This window comes from Chiloscyllium plagiosum, chromosome 20, assembly GCF_004010195.1.
Source record: "Chiloscyllium plagiosum isolate BGI_BamShark_2017 chromosome 20, ASM401019v2, whole genome shotgun sequence".
NCBI classification, from domain to species: Eukaryota; Metazoa; Chordata; class Chondrichthyes; order Orectolobiformes; family Hemiscylliidae; genus Chiloscyllium; species Chiloscyllium plagiosum.
The window spans coordinates 113,507-131,461 of record NC_057729.1 but is presented as its reverse complement, the minus strand read 5'-3'; the positions used below and the strand labels follow the sequence as shown (position 1 = coordinate 131,461).

The following is a 17,955-nucleotide window of genomic DNA, read 5'->3' as shown; positions in this document are numbered from 1 at the left end:
CTCCGGCCTATCACCCTCACCTTGACCTCCTTCCACCTATCGCATTTCCAACGCTCCTCCTCCAAGTCCCTCCTCCCTACCTTTTATCTTAGCCTGCTTGGCACACTTTCCTCATTCCTGAAGAAGGGCTCATGCCCGAAACGTCGATTCTCCTGCTCCTTGGATGCTGCCTGACCTGCTGCGCTTTTCCAGCAACACATTTTCAGCAAAGTCTTAGAACTCCCTCCTTTACAGCATTGTGGCTCTATCTACAGCATATGGATCGCAGTTCAAGGCAGTAGCTCACCACTACCTTCACAAAAGAGCATTTACGAATGGGCATTCTGAGAATTAAATGTTCATGGTTAGCTAGTGTCACACAAGAGAGGTAAGTTGCCATCTGAGCGTAGACAAAGTCTCTTAGTCAGGGATGGAGTATACCAGTGTGTAAGATCAGGAAGAGTGAAGGTACGTACTGCAAATACATTCTTTGTCACAATCACCAGGATAGTGTAGCCTATCAGGTAGTCCCAGCGCCTGAGGATAACCTTGACTGGTTTTAGGAGCAGCTGTCCTCCGAAGAACATGAAGTAGAAACAGGCCACCAGGTAACCCATACAGAAGATGTTGATCCTGCTTGTCCCAGTGATGAAGATTAGACACAGCACAAACCAGAACAAGTAGCTGAACACAACCACCTTCAACATGTCCAAGTATGATCTAGAAAAATAAAACCGGCATGTTACAAAACTCACCAGAAGTAAACAGACACAACAGTCCTCCCATATTTTTTCCTAGTATTCTTTTCCTAATTCACACCCACAACTAATGTTCTGGATTGGTTTTACACACCCTGTGAAAATCTGCAGAGAGATGGAGATGGTCTCACAAGCTGCATTAATATTGCAGAGTGCCTGGCAGACTCCCTCAATGGTACCCAAGGTTGTTTCCTGTACTCACGGGAAAACATTGTGGCTGTAATGGCTGCTCATTTTTTGAGGTGTTTTAGGTGTTGGAGGTGATTTCCTCAAATTCCAGGAGCAGTAATTACTGCTTTTTATGCTGTTGCATTGTTTTGGAACTTTGGAGAAAAAAAGTCAAAACACCAGCACTTTAAAAGGGAGAAGGACAGTGTCAGTGAAGGACAGAGAGAAAGAAACCTACCCTGCTAACTAACACAGCAGTGAATCTGCCTTTGCTGTTTGAATTCGTGTATCTTTGGACATCAGAGGGCATCTAGGGAAACTTAACAAACAGCGAAATTCACAACTGATCTTGGTTGAACCTGTGTGGGAGATCTCACAGCACAGGAACAGATAAGTGCATAGTTTTTAACGTATAACCTTACTTTGAGTATAAATAGACAAGGTCTTTTCCCTGGGTGAGGAAGTCCAGAACTAGAGGGCATAGATTTGTGATGAAAAGGAAAAGAATATGAAAGGGACCTAAGGGGCAATGTTTTCATATAAATGGTGGTACGTGTATGGAATGAGCTGCCAGAGAAAGTGGTGGAGGCTGGTACAATTACAGCATTTAAAAGGCATCTAGATGGATATATGAATAGGAAGGGTTTAGAGGGATATGGGCCAAGTGCTAGCAAATGGGACTAGATTAGGTTAAGATATCTGGTTAGCATGGACAAAGGTGGACCGAAGGGCCGGTTTCCATGCTGTACATCTCTATAACTGCTACCAATTAAATATTACTCACTGCACAATACACAGAAGTTTATTCATGGATGGGATATTTGGAGAGAGCTTAATTCTCAGAGTCTGTGGACAGTTCCAAAATAAATTAGGAGAATGATTAGATTACATTACATTACAGTGTGGAAACAGGCCCTTCGGCCCAACAAGTCTACACCAACCTGCCGAAGCGCAACCCACCCATACCCCTACATTTACCCCTTACCTAACACTACGGGCAATTTAGCATGGCCAATTCACCTGACCCTGCACATCTTTGGACTGTGGGAGGAAACCGGAGGAAACCCACGCAGACACGGGGAGAACGTGCAAACTCCACACAGTCAGTCACCTGAGGCGGGAATTGAACCCAGGTCTCTGGCGCTGTGAGGCAGCAGTGCTAACCACTGTGCCACCGTGCCACCATGCCGCTTCCATACGTTGCTGAATCTGGGCAGTGGATATGTCTGACTTTGTTCAGTGTCCAGTCAGAGATGGTGTCTGACCCTATTCAGTGTCTGTTTGGGAGGGGGAGCAGAGTCTGGCTCTATACTGTACACAGTCTGAGCTGAAATCTGACCCTGAACTGTACTCAGTCTGAGCTGAAATCTGACCCTGAACTGTACTCAGTCTGAGCTGCGAGCTGACCCTGAACTGTACTCAGTCTGAGCTGAAATCTGACCCTGAGCTGTACTCAGTCTGAGTTGAGATCTGACCCTGAACTGTACTCAGTCTGAGTTGAGAGCTGACCCCTGACAATATTATTGTGTAGCTCTTTCCACCCTATGTGCTGCTGGATCCATGTAAGGCAGTTCAGTGAATGTAATTTTTTCTTTTGTCTCAACTTTACATGTCAATATTTTGAAACTATTGGGAAATCATTGGCTTTTTGGTTTTTCTGATTCTCTCACTCACCTGACTAACTAAAAGAAGCTTCAAAGATTGTGATGGAACAGTTTACCTGCAGTATAGGAAGTTGGCGACAGGAATATACTGATAAACTGTGGCTGTATCTAGGGAACGGCTGATTTCAACATTGTCCCCCGCAATCATCCGTATTGCTGCTGTGTTCTCATCTTCAAACACTTGCCACTGCATCGATATGTATAACAGCAGCATGAAGTCATCTAACAGGGTCGAGCAGAAAGAACACCTCATAGATATACTTTTCAAAGAAACAGTGCTATCAGTCTACTCATCTCCGAGTAATAATTACACAGGAAGGGACTGAGCTTAGTCAGATATTTAAAGTTAAGAAAACATGCATTTACATAGCACCTATCATGAACTCAGGCCATAGCAGAGAGCTTTACAAGTGTCCCCTGTTTAAAGTGTGAGCTTGTTTTAGCTCAGTTACTGTGGATGCACCAAAAACCATATTGCAATTGAGTTATGCTCATCTGTTTTTTATTGAACGCATTGAACTTCATTCACTATCTCTGCCAAATGCTTCCCTCTCCCTTCAGCCCACTTCCTCGCATTTAATCCCCTCACTCCCTCTAGATATGGAGCCTCTTGCTGCTTTCCGCTCATTGCCTTCCTGACCGACCCTGCTTGCCAGCACTTGCTGTGGGAGAGAGGTTGAAACACAGAAGCAGCAAGTGGGACTGGGAGAGGGGAGTGAGAGATTCATATGAAGTTAATCAGAGTAGTAAGTAGAGGATTCTTGGGCCAATTAGGCTCAAGGCAGCCACTAGGCTTCTACTGTAAAAATTACTTGTCACAAACATTACTCACCTGCTTTTTGATGGGAAATGATTTTCATTTTGCAAACAATTTCTTAAGGAAAAAAAGCATTGAGAATGCAAAATGAGGGATAACTGCAATCATTATGTATGTCAGAAACACAGCAGTTAATATTTTTACTGCAAACTCCCACAAACAGTAATCAAATAACATGTTTTTAGTGATGCTGATGTGCCAGCATAAATATTGATTTATTACTCTTCTCAAGATAGTGCCTTACAATCTTTTACATCCTGAGAGGACAGACATGGCTTTGGCTTAACATCTTATCTGTGAGATTCTGGCACCCCTGACAGTGCAGCACGCCCTCAGCACTGTACTCGTTTAGATTTTGTGCTCTCTTTTTCTGGAGTGGGACTTGAACTCACACTTCACTGCATCCCACAGTGCGAGTGGCTGAGCCAGGGCTGACACTTCTGTACCATACTATGAGAGTACCTGAAGTGTGGAATATGAGAAACACTCCTCTGGGTTTTGACAAAAACAGTATTATAGAGTTATAGAGTCATAACAGTGGACTGGATCCCCTTTAAACTGATCAGAAAGTCTTGAGGGAGTCTCTGATTTCCTCATTTTTACAACCCCAGCCTCATGCAAGACCCCATGTCAAATTCATTGCACTGACCCTTAAAATATTCAACATTCACTATTTTTCAAGTAGGCAAACTATTTTTCATGTAACAAGGTGAGACTTCAGTAACTTTTATAGGCTCATGATTGACAATACGTCGTGATTATTGTAATATTGATTTGCCAGAGGAACTAAATGATCGGTTAATAAACAGGCATGCCCAATCTACATATCCTGACCCTGAACCCCATGCTGACCCCAGCCTCCAATCTGACCCCTGCCCTCCAGCCTGACCCCCGACCCCCCCCCCCCACCCAGCCTGACTCTGAGCTCAAATTCAATTCATTTTGAACCATAACCAATCAAAACTCAAACCCAAATCCCAGTGGTACTGAACCCCAAATTTTAATCTGAATGCAGATGAAGTTGCAACTAAAAATGAAGTGTGAATCTCAACTAGAATCCAAATAACTCCGAATATGAATTTAAACCCACCTGCAATTTAAAACCAAAGCACAATTACATTCGAGACTTTTTCCCAAAAATATTCTGAGTTTGAATAGAAGCTCAGATATGAATTGTCATGATGAGACTAGAACCTTACTAAATTCATTTCTGAACTTATTTTGGGATTTGAGGCGGAGAAATATGAATTCCTTATCATGTCAGAATGACAAATACCAAACTCACTTGAGCCAAAATGAAGGAATAACCTGCCAGGGTAATTGATCACTTACACATTAGGAAAATTGAATTGGGTCTCTTTATGAAGTCTGGCAGATAGAGCCACTTAATGAGATTGGAGCTCAATCCAAGAGTGGACCTCCAGGGATAATCTGTAAAGGATATCACAGAGGAGAGATGTTAATCTTAGATAGTTTATAAAAGCAAAGCTTTGATTACTGAGAGACTGGAGCCAGTGATAACTACACTTTGTTGGGAAGGCCACAGGAGCGTTACTGAGGTCAGCTTATGTAAGTGTTAAGCGTTATTCCCAGCACATGTTGTGAAAACGCTGCAACAGGACGGAGTACTCCAGGCTGAAATTGTGATGTTCAATGCAGAGAGGCTGACGGGATGGCAGCAAATATTTTAGGACACGGAGTTAATAGAACATATGTTGGTGGGAAGAACAAATGCTTACTATGAATGCTTTTCATGTACATTGTACATTACCCAGGCAGTCAAGCTGTACTTTGGGGAAGGGGGTGGGGGGGGAGGTGCAGTGCACTCCAGGGGCATTCTGCAATCAGGCTTCCACATTCAATAACATTGGGAACACATGGGGTTGCCAAACCTCAAGGATCAGTCTGGGGTCACCAGGAAATCAAAGCTCAATCTCCAGACACTTGCACCATGTTATTAATATAACAGAGTGGTGAGAAGCAATCTGCTCTTCCCACCAACATGTGTTCTATTAACTCCGAGTCCTAAAATATTTGCTGCCATCCCTCCAGCCTCTCTGCATTGAACATCAGGTACTGATGTCACAATGTCAGCCTGGAGTACTCTGTCCTGTCTCAGTACTTTCACAATGTGCGCTGGGAATAACACAACTCTTACATAAGCTGACCTCAGTTACGCACCAGTGGTCTTCCCAAAAAAGTGTAGTTATCACCAGCTCCAGTCTCCCCTCACACTCTCCCCCCCCCCCTCACTCTCCCCTCACACTCTCCCTTACCCCCCTTACTCCAAGTTGAAAGACACTCCAGTTTTTTGAGAATGTACCTTTGCAGAGAGAGGGAGGTATCCCGATGCACAGCAGGTACTGGAAGGGAATGATACAGGCAACGAAGCAGCAGTATTTGGGCCATATCTCAGCAATGGCCTTTCTCCGGCGTCTGCAAAGAACCACAATTAGCCACAAGGCGTGGATCGCAGAGTACAAGTCCATGCGCTGCCCAATGAGGTGTATGGCTGCCATGAAGCAGAGCTGAGGAATAAACAACAAACAGTCAATGTTCAGATGCCACTGGCACACCAATCTTCACACTGGCATGATGCTTTACAGTGACCCGTAATGCCTTGCGTTGTTATTCTCATGAGTGTCTGCTCCCTAGAAACACACCAAAAAGAAAATCACCTACGTTCCCCATAATCTCACTCACCACAAACCCACTCCAATTTCTCCAGGTTTTCCAGCCTATTTAGCCACTGCTGTTTTGTGTGCACTCCACTGTAATAAACATTCTTAATCTTTCTGTGCAATGCTTGCCTGTAGCATAGGCTGCGTCATCCCAATAAGCACCAACTAATCTAAACTTCTGCACCTATCCCATTAAACAGTGCTGTCCAATAAATACTGCTGTTTAGCCAGAGACGTGGCTGCGGTGACTGTTTCATTTCATACACTTATCAGCTGGAAACACCACACATGCTCAGATTACACAGATGAATTTCACTAAATGAACAAATCAGTATTCAGTGGCCAAGGAACCAAAAGTCAACAGACTCTCCTAAACTCTGCTTGTCACCACTCCTTTATATTGATAACATGATGTAAGTGTCTGAAAGGGTTAAAGCTGAGGAGTACACTAACACAACCCATTATGAAAATGGTCCTTGGATCTGGACAGGAGGCAGCTTTAGATCTGGAAGGATGTTGAGGTCTTCCTCAGTTTCTGTAATAATATATCATATTGTATATCTTGTAGCTTGCTGCTGAAATGGGACAAATAACATCTTGTTCAAGATGTTAAACCAAAGTGTTTTTTCTCTCCCACACTTGACTAAGGCGAGTGCACCTCCAATTTCATGAGGTCAGCAGAGTAGAAAGGTAAGCCAAGGTAGAAGGGAAATCCTGGTTAAGACAGTGAGGCAATGTTACTGTTACAGCTGGACGTTTCCTTCACCCTCTGCTGTAATGCTGGCCAACTGCAGGTTGGATCACTGACGGAATTCCCCTCGACCTCTCACAGATTGTGTATACAGACATTGAGGGACAGGATAGGGGCTGATTGTACTTTCCAACAGGTACCTGACTGTCATTCACTTCTGATTCTGCAACTTGTCCACAGGAGATCACTAATGTATTACTGACAAGACTGACACTTACTACCCATTGCTAATTACTGGAAGAAGTTGATGGCACTCCTGTATACACATTCTGAGTGGCTTTGACACTGTAGGCTGGCTCACAAGGCTATTTCAGAGATCAGTTTAAAGTTAACCACATTATTGTGGGTCTGGAGTCACGTACAGGCTTGATCAGGCAAGGACGCCAGGTTTCCTTCCCTAAAGGGCATTAGTGAACCACTAATCACACTCTCCAGAACATTAGTCCAATGACAAAATTATTGCATCACTTTTTTTAAGCTCTGTGTCAAATAATCAATATCTGATGCTCACAAATGGAATACTGTATATCTAAGTGCTCTGAACTTGCCAAACCAAAAGAAATGAATCATTAAGAGAAAGAAAATCTGGCACAGGTCAACCATACCTCCAGCCCAAACTTGTAAAAGAAGTAGTTTGTGAAATATTTGATGCAGTTCAGCAGCCCGTCATCCAAATGGAGCCGTGTAATATTGTCAAGTAGGGTTCCTGTTAAAGGAGTCTTGAGCCCATTGTGGAGCCTGTAGTATTGTTGATGGCGATAAACAGTCATTTCAAACACCAGTAAACCCAAGATGATCAAATGGTTCTAAACAGAATGAGACACAATGTGGTTCATTAAAGCTTCCAGATAAATGATTGGTTGCTGTCCAACTGTACATCAGGACAGTCCATATAATTCATGCATTGAGATTTGAGACAACATTTTTATATGAAATGCATGGGGTCAACTTTGTGGCGTTGTGAGTTTTGAGGAGATGTAAGGAGGGTTCAGGCTAATTTAGACAAGTTGAATGAATGTGTAAACACGTGGCAGGTGCAGTACAAGGAGAAGTTTAAAAAGTAATTATTGCCTGTGAAGTGCTTTGTGAAATCTGACAATTGTGAAAAACACTGCATTAATCAGAGTCTTTGTTTTCTGTTATTATTTTGGATACCTTTTTTTTAATAGATATTTTTATTGAAAGTTTTTGGATACCTTTTAAGGATACTGGATACCATTTTATCTATATTATAACACTTTAAAAGTGCTTGTTCAGTTGAAGACATATTGTGACATCTTAAAGAGTGAAGCCTTTATCGAATGTTGCTTTTACGTACTGGACATGGTTTCAATGTAGCAAACCTGAAAAAAACACCCTTCACCTTTATTAATGATTCCATTTCTACTAGCATTGATTCTCAATCCTGTTAAGTCACACACCATTTCTCGTCTATAAAGTATAGATTTTACTCATCTCATTCTGTTGATGTTCTGTGGGTTTGGGGCAGAGATTTCAAGGGGCTTCTAAACTGCTCCCAGATCATCCCATTTGGCGATTTCACAATTGTTCTTTGAATTGGACAATGGTTCATTCTCGACATTCCTCACACTCCATTGTCTACAGAGACTGAGAAGGCAATCCTTAAGTATTCAGTCTGAAGCCAAGACGGTAATTGGCAGTCATCTTAGGAATTCTTATCAGCATTTTCACTGAGCAACCTAAAAATTGAGGATATTGAATATTTTCCGTGGGAATATGCTGATTCCAATTCACTATATGCAATGGTAGAATCCTTCTCTAAGATATATTCTGTGCTTTCTAAAACTGATAATCATGATGTGGAGGTGTCGGTATTGGACTGGGGTGGACAAAGCTAAAAATCACACAACACCAGGTTATAGTCCAACAGGTTTGATTGGAAGCACTAGCGCCTTCGTCAGGTTTCAGCACTCCGAAAGCTGTTGGACTATAGCCTGGTGTTGTATGATTTTTAACTTAAAACTGAAAAGGTATTTACCTTCAGACAGGGCAAGACATCATCTTCACATTTCTTCAGTGCTCCATACCAATACGTGGGGTCTATAGGACCAGCGTATAGAGCAGATGTGGACAGCAGCTCTTGACTTCCATTCTAAGAGCAGAATAGAGTCCAATATAAATATTAAAAAATGATCAGAAAGATAACAGTCTGCCAGTATGAAAGATGTAGAAACTGAAAACATCAATCCATTATATGAGAGATGGGAGAAAACAAGAGGTGGTCTGAGATCGGAGGGAGGAAAGGTGGAACGAGATGCAAGGGAGTGAACAAGAGCGGGGTGCAGTTAGATGCAAAAAGGAGAGATGCAAAACTTTGGATACACTTCTATCTACTTCAACACAGCCACATGTCCAGCAACAGATTCTCTTCCCAGTTTTTCAGATGTGGGTGCCAACCCCTTTTCCCTTAACCCCCTCCTGTCCCCATGTGGGTGCACTGGGATAGTGAAATCCTCATCACACATACGGGATGCTGTAACCTTCCAACTATCCTTGTGCATTTCTTTCATCACCCTGTATACGCTGGTAGACTAAAAGCCATTTTCAAAACAAGAGCTGGTTCATTTCACGTGCATACGAGACAGAATCCAGGAATCAGTTCAATCCAATTTGATGGTAACTGCTTCACGTGATATCAAAAATAACAAATGTTGCCATTTCAGCACTTAAAACTAGTCAAGTTTCATTTTACAAATATTCACTGAACCAACTGGGTCTAACCTTGAATTTTCCAAACTAAACATTCCCTTAGATCAACTCCTTTTTCAACTGAAGCCAAGACCTGACCTCTGACCCTTCCCAGCTCCCCTCATCAGTGACTGAGCTGTCGATCACCAGTTTACCCCTGACATGTTGGGCCTAAACATGATATCTTCAAACCAGAGCTTTAAGGTTAATTGCTCATGGCAATCAGCAATTGAAATAAAGTGGAAAAGTGGCAGCACGGTGGCTCAGTGGTTAGCACTGCTGTCCCCACAGTATCAGGGATCTCGGTTTGATTCCCACCTCGGGCGACTGTCTGTATGGTGTTTGCACATTCTTCCTGTGTCTGCGTGGGTTTCCTCTGGGTGCTCCAGTTTCCTCCTACAATCCAAAGATGTGCGGGTTAGGTGGACTGGCCATGCTCAATTGCCCATAGTGTCCAGGGATGTGCAGGCTAGGTTAATTAGCCACAGGAAATGCAGATAGGGTAGAGGTTGACTGGGTGGGATGATCTTCGGAAGTTCAGCATGGTCCAAATGGTCTGCTCCCACATTAGGGATTTTATGATACTATCCATGAAAAACAGGCCTAATGCAAAAGCCAGCGTATTTCAATTGGGAGGTAACCATGTGACATATTGAACTGTCTGTGAGGAAATGTCCTGTTCTGCAGTTACATGAGGCCACCTGGATTTGTTTCTCAGCCTATTCTGAAGCTTTGGAAAATACTAAATGGAGATTCAGCACCTAACCTCAGATTCAGAATAGTACCAATATCAGGGTGTTTCCCCACTCATCGTATCGTTCACCATCCGGCTGGGGTTTGCAAGACCGGACCAATATGAGCTCTATCTCATATTGGAAAATGAGATAGAGCTCTAAATACCACCGCTGCCAAGGTCGTTGATGGATAGAAGGCAGTATGAAACTTACTTGTTTGTATATATGTGTCTATTAAGTTGTTTAAGTTAATATATTCACTCATTCGTTTGCATATGTCTATATATATATATATATATATATATATCAAGTTAATTTAGTTAATAGATTTACATCATATGTATTTGTGTCCCCTTGTGTTAATTTTGATCAAATGGATTAGCCGTCTGATTAGCTCCTTTCAGCATATTACTACAACCTCCTCATGAACTTTCAATCTATTTGGATGGAAAGAACAAGGCTATTTTAGCATTGCCACAGAATCATGTGGTAGCACTCTCTTCCCCAGATAACAGTGCAGGCTGGGTCATTGAACTTATTCAAGGCTGAGGAGATAGATTATGAATTGACAAGAGAGATCAGCATTATTTAGGGCAGGCAGGAAAGTGAATCTGAGACCACAACTGGATCAGCCATAATCATATTGAGTGATGGAGTAGGCTTAAAGGTCCTAATTAGAGTCATAGAGATGTACAACACAAAACAGACCCTTCAATCCAACCCATCCTTGCCAACCAGATATCCCAACCTAATTTAGTCCCATTTGCAAGCACTTGGCTCATCTCCCTCTTAACCCTTCCTATTCATATACCCATCCAAATTCTTTTTACATGTTGTAATTGTACCAGCCTCCACCACTTCCTCTGGCAGCTCATTCCATACATATTCCACCCTCTGCGTGAAAAAGTTGCCCGTCAGGTCCCTTTTATATCTTTCCCCTCTCACCCTGAACCTATGCCCTCTAGTTCTGGACTCCCCCACCCCAGGGAAAAGACTTTGTCTATTTGTCCTATCCATGCTCCTCGTGATTTTATAAACCTCTATAAGGTCACCCTTCAGCCCCCGACGTCCCAGGGAAAACAACCCCAGCCTGTTCAACCTGTCCCTATAGCTCAAATCCTCCAACCCTGGCAACATCCTTGTAAATCTTTTCTGAACCCTTTCAAGTTTCACAACGTCCTTCCGAAAGGAAGGAGACCAGAATTGCATGCAATATTCCAACAGCAGTCTAACCAATGTCCAGTGCAGCCACAACATGACCTCCCAATTCCTATACTCAATATTCTGACCAATAAAGGAAAGCATACCAAATGCCTTCTTCACTATCCTATCTACCTGCAACTCTACTTTCAAGGAGCTATGAACCTGCACTCCAAGGTCTTTTTGTTCAGCAACATTCCCTAGGACCTTACCATTAAGTGTATAAGTCCTGCTAAGATTTGCTTTTCCAAAAGGCAGCACCTCGCATTTATCTGAATTAAACTCCTTCAACCACTCCTCAGCCCATTTGCCCATCTGATCAAGATCCCATTGCAACCTTGTTCGCACTCCACTACACCTCCAATCTTGGTGTTATCTGCAAACTTATTACTATACCTCCTACGTTCACATCCAAATCATTTATATAAATGATGAAAAGTAGTGGACCCAGCACCGATCCTTGTGGCACTCCACTGGTCACAGGCCTCCAGTCTGAGAAACAACCCTCCACTACCAGCCTTTGTCTTCTACGTTTGAGCCAGTCCTGTATCCAAATGGCTAGTTCTCCCTGGCAGATGTTCCAATTTGTCTGGGTTAAGGGACTTTGCTAATGGCAAACTACTAGATACTACCTAAGGCAACAATCAGGAAAAGGCTTTTAAGCTTTTTGTAGAACACTTGTACAATAAAAAGGAAGTGGCCAGTTCTCCCTGCTCAGTGCTTTTTTTTTCCCCCGGTTTGGTTTTAGCAAGCAGTCTGTTCAAAGCTGTTAGTCGAAGAAAGCTGCTGGAAAGAAAGGTCCTTTGATTCAATAGACGTTTCTGGCTGACTCTCTCGCAAATATCTCTCCTGTAAAACCAGTGATTGAATTTACCATTTTTTGCCAAGGGGTTTATTTATGGGGATATTGCAGAACAGCTGATGGTAAATTGTATGGATATGATGTTGGTTGGGTTTAATATAGGCATTACTTTAAATTCTGGGTTTTTTTGCTTGTGTTTCTTTCGATGGTGTATCAATAAATAAATTGTGTTTTACTTGAAACAGAGGGGTTTGATCCACTGCATCACTCCTGAGATATCCACCTTACGTCTGTCTTAAACAACTCGGAAAGTTAGGCTATCTTCTTTGGTGGAGGGGGGGAGGCGATCTGGCCTGGTTCATAACAAAAGACATTGAAAGCAGTTTAGAGATGGATTATTATGGTAATACCTGAAATGGATGGCTTACCTTATGAGGAGAGATTAGACAGGCCAGGTTTGTATTTTTTTTAAGTCAGAAGTGTGTGAGGAATGAAGTATAGAAGATCCCGAGGGGTCTTGACAGAGTGGATAGGGAAAAGATATTTCCTCTTGTGGGAGAATCCAGAATTATGGTCCATTTACCCATTTAATACAAAGATAAGGAGAATTATTTTCTCACCAAATGTCATGTGTCTTTGGAACACTATGTTTTGAGGAATAGAGTCTCGAATCTTTTTAAGACAGAGTTAGATAAATTCTTCACAAGGGTTGAAAGATTCAGGATAGGCAGGAACATGGAGTAATGGAATCAGCCATGAATGTATTGAATGGTACAGCAGGTTGAAGAATCCAAACACCTACTCATGGAATTCCCATCAGTATCAAGAGCTTTTAGAAAATCATGATGCAAATTTGTATTACTTACGATTTCACTAATTTCTCAATGTCAAAATAACCCAATGTGTCCATTACCATTAACGTGCCCAAAAGTTTTGGGGTCAAGGATAGAGCCTGAAAGCAGAATTGAAGGCCGGTATCCTCTAATACCTCGACATATGCTTAATTCTATACATTGTTTGTTGGAGATCTACATCATTTTCCAGACAAAGTCAGTCAGCCACTTGCTGAAATCATAGCAAGAGAACAGCAACATTCTTATGGAATTTTGTTGTTTCAATAAACGTCTTATAATCTAACAAGGGATAAGGAGAAGAAAATTGACAGCTGGAAATTAGTTACTCGATAGGTCAATGCTTCAGTGAATAACAATAAAATGACAAGATCCAATTTATAAACATTAATATTTGCATGCTAATGCCATAAATAATAATGGAGGATGAAGCATATATTAATTTTATAACACACAACTAATGCACTTGTGTTATACACATAATAACTTTGCATTTTTTTAAAGAAACAGTTTAAAGGTACAACATTACTATTTACTTTTGCCAGATATTCCTTGATTGCAAGTAAATATGTTCTATGCCTGTCCAAGTACTGCTCCTGTACCTTCACCGAATCTACAGCAATTCCGTACCTTGGTTCTGCACACGGAGCAGATCCAAACTCTACGCCTGCCACTTGCGGGAACCCTCTGCTCCTAAGTTCTATGTTCCAATGTTCCTAAATCCTATCACATCCACAATGACCTATCACTTCCACCAATTTGAAAACAATTTGAAAATCCCATTATGGACAATTTATTAACATTAAAAATGCTAATAAAATGAAAATTGTTGTTGACTACCGAAATTCCGTACCTTGGTTCTGCACACGGGCAGATCCAAACTCTACGCCTGCCACTTGCGGGAACCCTCTGTTCCTAAGTTCTATGTTCCAATGTTCCTAAATCCTATCACATCCACAATGACCTGCTCAAAACCTATCACTTCCACCAATTTGAAAATCCCATTATGGACAATTTATTAACATTAAAAATGCTAATAAAATGAAAATTGTTGTTGACTACCGAAAGAAAAACATGTGACCATGTCACTGCTTACCAGTGTGCAATTTGAAGAAAATGTGGATAATTTAACAACCTTGAGCTGGTACATCATTTTACAGACAATCATGACACAGGCCCACACTGTTGAAATGCTGGATGCCAGTGGACGGAATGAGGAATAGGGTAATGCAAACACCCAGACGATAAGGAAAAGGTAGTTCATCAAGGAGACCTGTAAAAGATTCAGACACACTCAACAACAAGTCTTCAGGCAGTTCATAATCAACAAAATATTTTGCTCTGTTGTTGGAACAACTGAGTTCTTGATATCTAACAGGCCCTTCTCAGGCCCTAGGAAAACTCTGGGTGTGGTGACTGTATAATTGAACCACCAGGCTTGGCTCCATACTTACTGTTGTTTCTTTCTGCAATTTCATATTATTGTTTCTGGCAATCACCACAAGTGTCTGTTGACTCCATGTTTGCATGGGGAAGTGGTGGCTACACCAATGGGACTGCAATTATAGTCCAGGGGTGTGCAAAGGTACAAGTGGGTTAGGTCTTTGTAGCAACAGGTCAAATAGTCAAGAGAATGTGATTTGGAGTGACAGATTGGTTGGTAATGAATAGGACCAAATGGCCAAAATGTGTAAGGATGGTGTAATAGCAATGGTACTTGCCTTGACATTGAGCATCCCACTCCCAAAATAACACTGATATATATGGAGATGGAGATTGGGGGAAGCATATGCTGTACAAAAGGGTGAAATTCCATTAGGAATTTGGATGTTGGATTTTATAATGGAAAACTTTGACAGGAAATAAGTACAGGTGTCAGGTTTTTACTTTGGGAGATGGTACTGAGCAAAGTGGTACAATATGCTCTTTCTGAACTGGCTCAGATTCAGGAGCTGCCAACTGCTATCAGTTATAAATGACAACTCGGAAATTGGATCCACCCTGGTTACCAGTTGTCAGTGCAGACATTTGAAAATTCTCAGGCGCACTCCTCACTCTCCCGCCGGAACCTCGGTGGGAATCAGAACCACATTGCTTCTCTGAGTTACTTTTGAGGTTATAGTGGGACCTGGGAAACCCATATGGGAACTGGACTCCAGATTGATTTTATCCTGCTGTGTGGCCTGAACACATAGATGGAAAGACTGATTTTGCAGTAAACAGCTTTCTTACTGAAAATTTAGCCTGAAACCCTTCTGCAGTGCCACTGTTCTTCGAACAGTTCCTTCACTGAGATCTTCACAAGGTTATTCTGAGTGAGGAATGCAACTTGCCTCATTGTGATTCACCTGCACAAGGAGATCTCCATGTTGTTGCATCCAATTGTTTCTTCAACAATTTAACAGTGTTTTTGCCCTGACTCCTCATTCTGCAAGTTTGGACGATGGATGAGGACTTGCCATCTGAGGTAGTTTGGGCTGAGGTTCGGAATAGGAAAGGTGAGGTCACCCTGTTAGGAGTCTTTTACAGGCCTTCCAATAGTCCTAGAAACGTAGAAGAAAGGATAGGGAAGGTGATTCAGGAGATGAGTGACAGTAATAGGGTGGTTGTTATGGGGGACTTTAACTTTCCTGATATTGATTGGGAAAGCTATAGCTCAAGTTCGTTAGATGGGTCAGTGTTTGTCCAATGTGTGCAGGAGGGTTTCCTGACACAATATGTAGACAGGCCAACAAGAGGTGAGGCCATACTGGATTTGGTTCTGGGTAACGAACCAGGCCAGGTGTTAGAATTAAAGGTAGGTGAGCACTTTGGGGATAGCGACCATAATTCGGTGATTTTTACAGTGACAGATTGGTTGGTAATGAATAGGACCAAATGGCCAAAATGTGTAAGGATGGTGTAATAGCAATGGTACTTGCCTTGACATTGAGCATCCCACTCCCAAAATAACACTGATATATATGGAGATGGAGATTGGGGGAAGCATATGCTGTACAAAAGGGTGAAATTCCATTAGGAATTTGGATGTTGGATTTTATAATGGAAAACTTTGACAGGAAATAAGTACAGGTGTCAGGTTTTTACTTTGGGAGATGGTACTGAGCAAAGTGGTACAATATGCTCTTTCTGAACTGGCTCAGATTCAGGAGCTGCCAACTGCTATCAGTTATAAATGACAACTCAGAAATTGCATCCACCCTGGTTATCAGTTGTCAGTGCAGACATTTGAAAATTCTCAGGCGCACTCCTCACTCTCCCGCCGGAACCTCGGTGGGAATCAGAACCACATTGCTTCTCTGAGTTACTTTTGAGGTTATAGTGGGACCTGGGAAACCCATATGGGAACTGGACTCCAGATTGATTTTATCCTGCTGTGTGGCCTGAACACATAGATGGAAAGACTGATTTTGCAGTAAACAGCTTTCTTACTGAAAATTTAGCCTGAAACCCTTCTGCAGTGCCACTGTTCTTCGAACAGTTCCTTCACTGAGATCTTCACAAGGTTATTCTGAGTGAGGAATGCAACTTGCCTCATTGTGATTCACCTGCACAAGGAGATCTCCATGTTGTTGCATCCAATTGTTTCTTCAACAATTTAACAGTGTTTTTGCCCTGACTCCTCATTCTGCAAGTTGATTCCATATCTTGATGGCTGTCTTTGTCAAGACAAATCTCCCGTATACAGTGGTAGGCCCAAAATTACCCATTACTAGTTAGTCTCTTGAACATATATTTAACTTAAAGTATATTCCAAATTAATTTTTGGTCTACCTTCTTGTGTACATCAGTGAGATTTTCTCAGCCTCCCTAAAGCCTGAAAGTTCCAAGTTTCTCCAGATGTTCCTCAGAACACAGACCCTCCCAAATAGTACTGGCCTTGTGGTTCTTAGCGTTTAAATGCCCCTCTTATTAGATGCAGTACTCTGGAGTCAGTCTGACTAGTTCATTATCCCTTCTGATTTATTTGATGGACAGTCCTGTGAATTTTGTTGGTTCCTGCTTTACCTTGGGTTGGAGATATTTTGCGCTGAATCTGCAGACTTGTTTTACCATTGCATCATGGGATGGGGAGGATCTCTCGCAAGACCAGCATTTATTGCCCTTCAAATATCAGGCTTGCGCAGCCATTTTACAGTTAAGAGTCATCTAAATTGCTGTGGGTTGGAGTCATATGTAGGCACAGACCTGGTAAAGACAGCAGAGTTCCTTCACAAAAGGACATTGTTGAACTAGATTGGTTTTTATGAGAAACATAACAGTAGCTTTATGGTCACCATTACTGGGAATAGCTTTTGATTCCCGATTTTACTAACTTACAATGGAAATTGAACTCTTATAGAATTAAACATTACAGAAGGTATGGCTCATCAACTCTGTACTGACAAAACTACACTAAATTTACACCAGTTCCATTTTCCAGTACTTAGGCTATGGGCCTAAATCCCAGTTATGATATTTCAAGTGTTCATTCAAGTATTTTTTAAAGGTAGTGAAGTTACCCACCTCAACTCCCTCCCAAGCAGACGAAAGTAAGGCCTTCCACCGACCCTCTCATTTGTTTGGCCGAACCGGTCCTCACCCTTATCAATTTCTCCTTTGAATCCTCCCACTTCCTCCAGACCAAAGGGGTAGTCATGGGCACACGTATGGGCCCCAGCTATGCCTGTCTCTTTGTTCGCTACGTAGAGCAGTAGATCTTCCGTAATTACACCGGCACCACTCCCCACCTCTTCCTCCGCTACATTGATGACTGCATTGGCGCCACCTCGTGCTCCCGCGAGGAGGTTGAGCAATTCATCAACTTCACCAACACATTCCACCCTGACCTTAAATTCACC

The 17,955-nt window shown here is 42.2% G+C and overlaps 1 protein-coding gene across 1 annotated transcript in view; it reads right to left on the bottom strand.

Annotated features, from left to right (window-relative positions):
• Positions 1-17,955, bottom strand: part of LOC122559893 (piezo-type mechanosensitive ion channel component 2-like) — a gene marked incomplete at its 5' end in the record, with an annotated part of 241,404 nt that overhangs the window by 147,043 nt on the left and 76,406 nt on the right. Inside the window, 8 exons of the mRNA XM_043710001.1 lie at positions 456-699; positions 2,626-2,791; positions 4,719-4,817; positions 5,710-5,914; positions 7,424-7,624; positions 8,818-8,931; positions 9,353-9,370; positions 14,211-14,387. Coding sequence (XP_043565936.1) covers positions 456-699; positions 2,626-2,791; positions 4,719-4,817; positions 5,710-5,914; positions 7,424-7,624; positions 8,818-8,931; positions 9,353-9,370; positions 14,211-14,387 — 1,224 coding nt within the window. The remainder of the gene's footprint in view (positions 1-455; positions 700-2,625; positions 2,792-4,718; positions 4,818-5,709; positions 5,915-7,423; positions 7,625-8,817; positions 8,932-9,352; positions 9,371-14,210; positions 14,388-17,955) is intronic.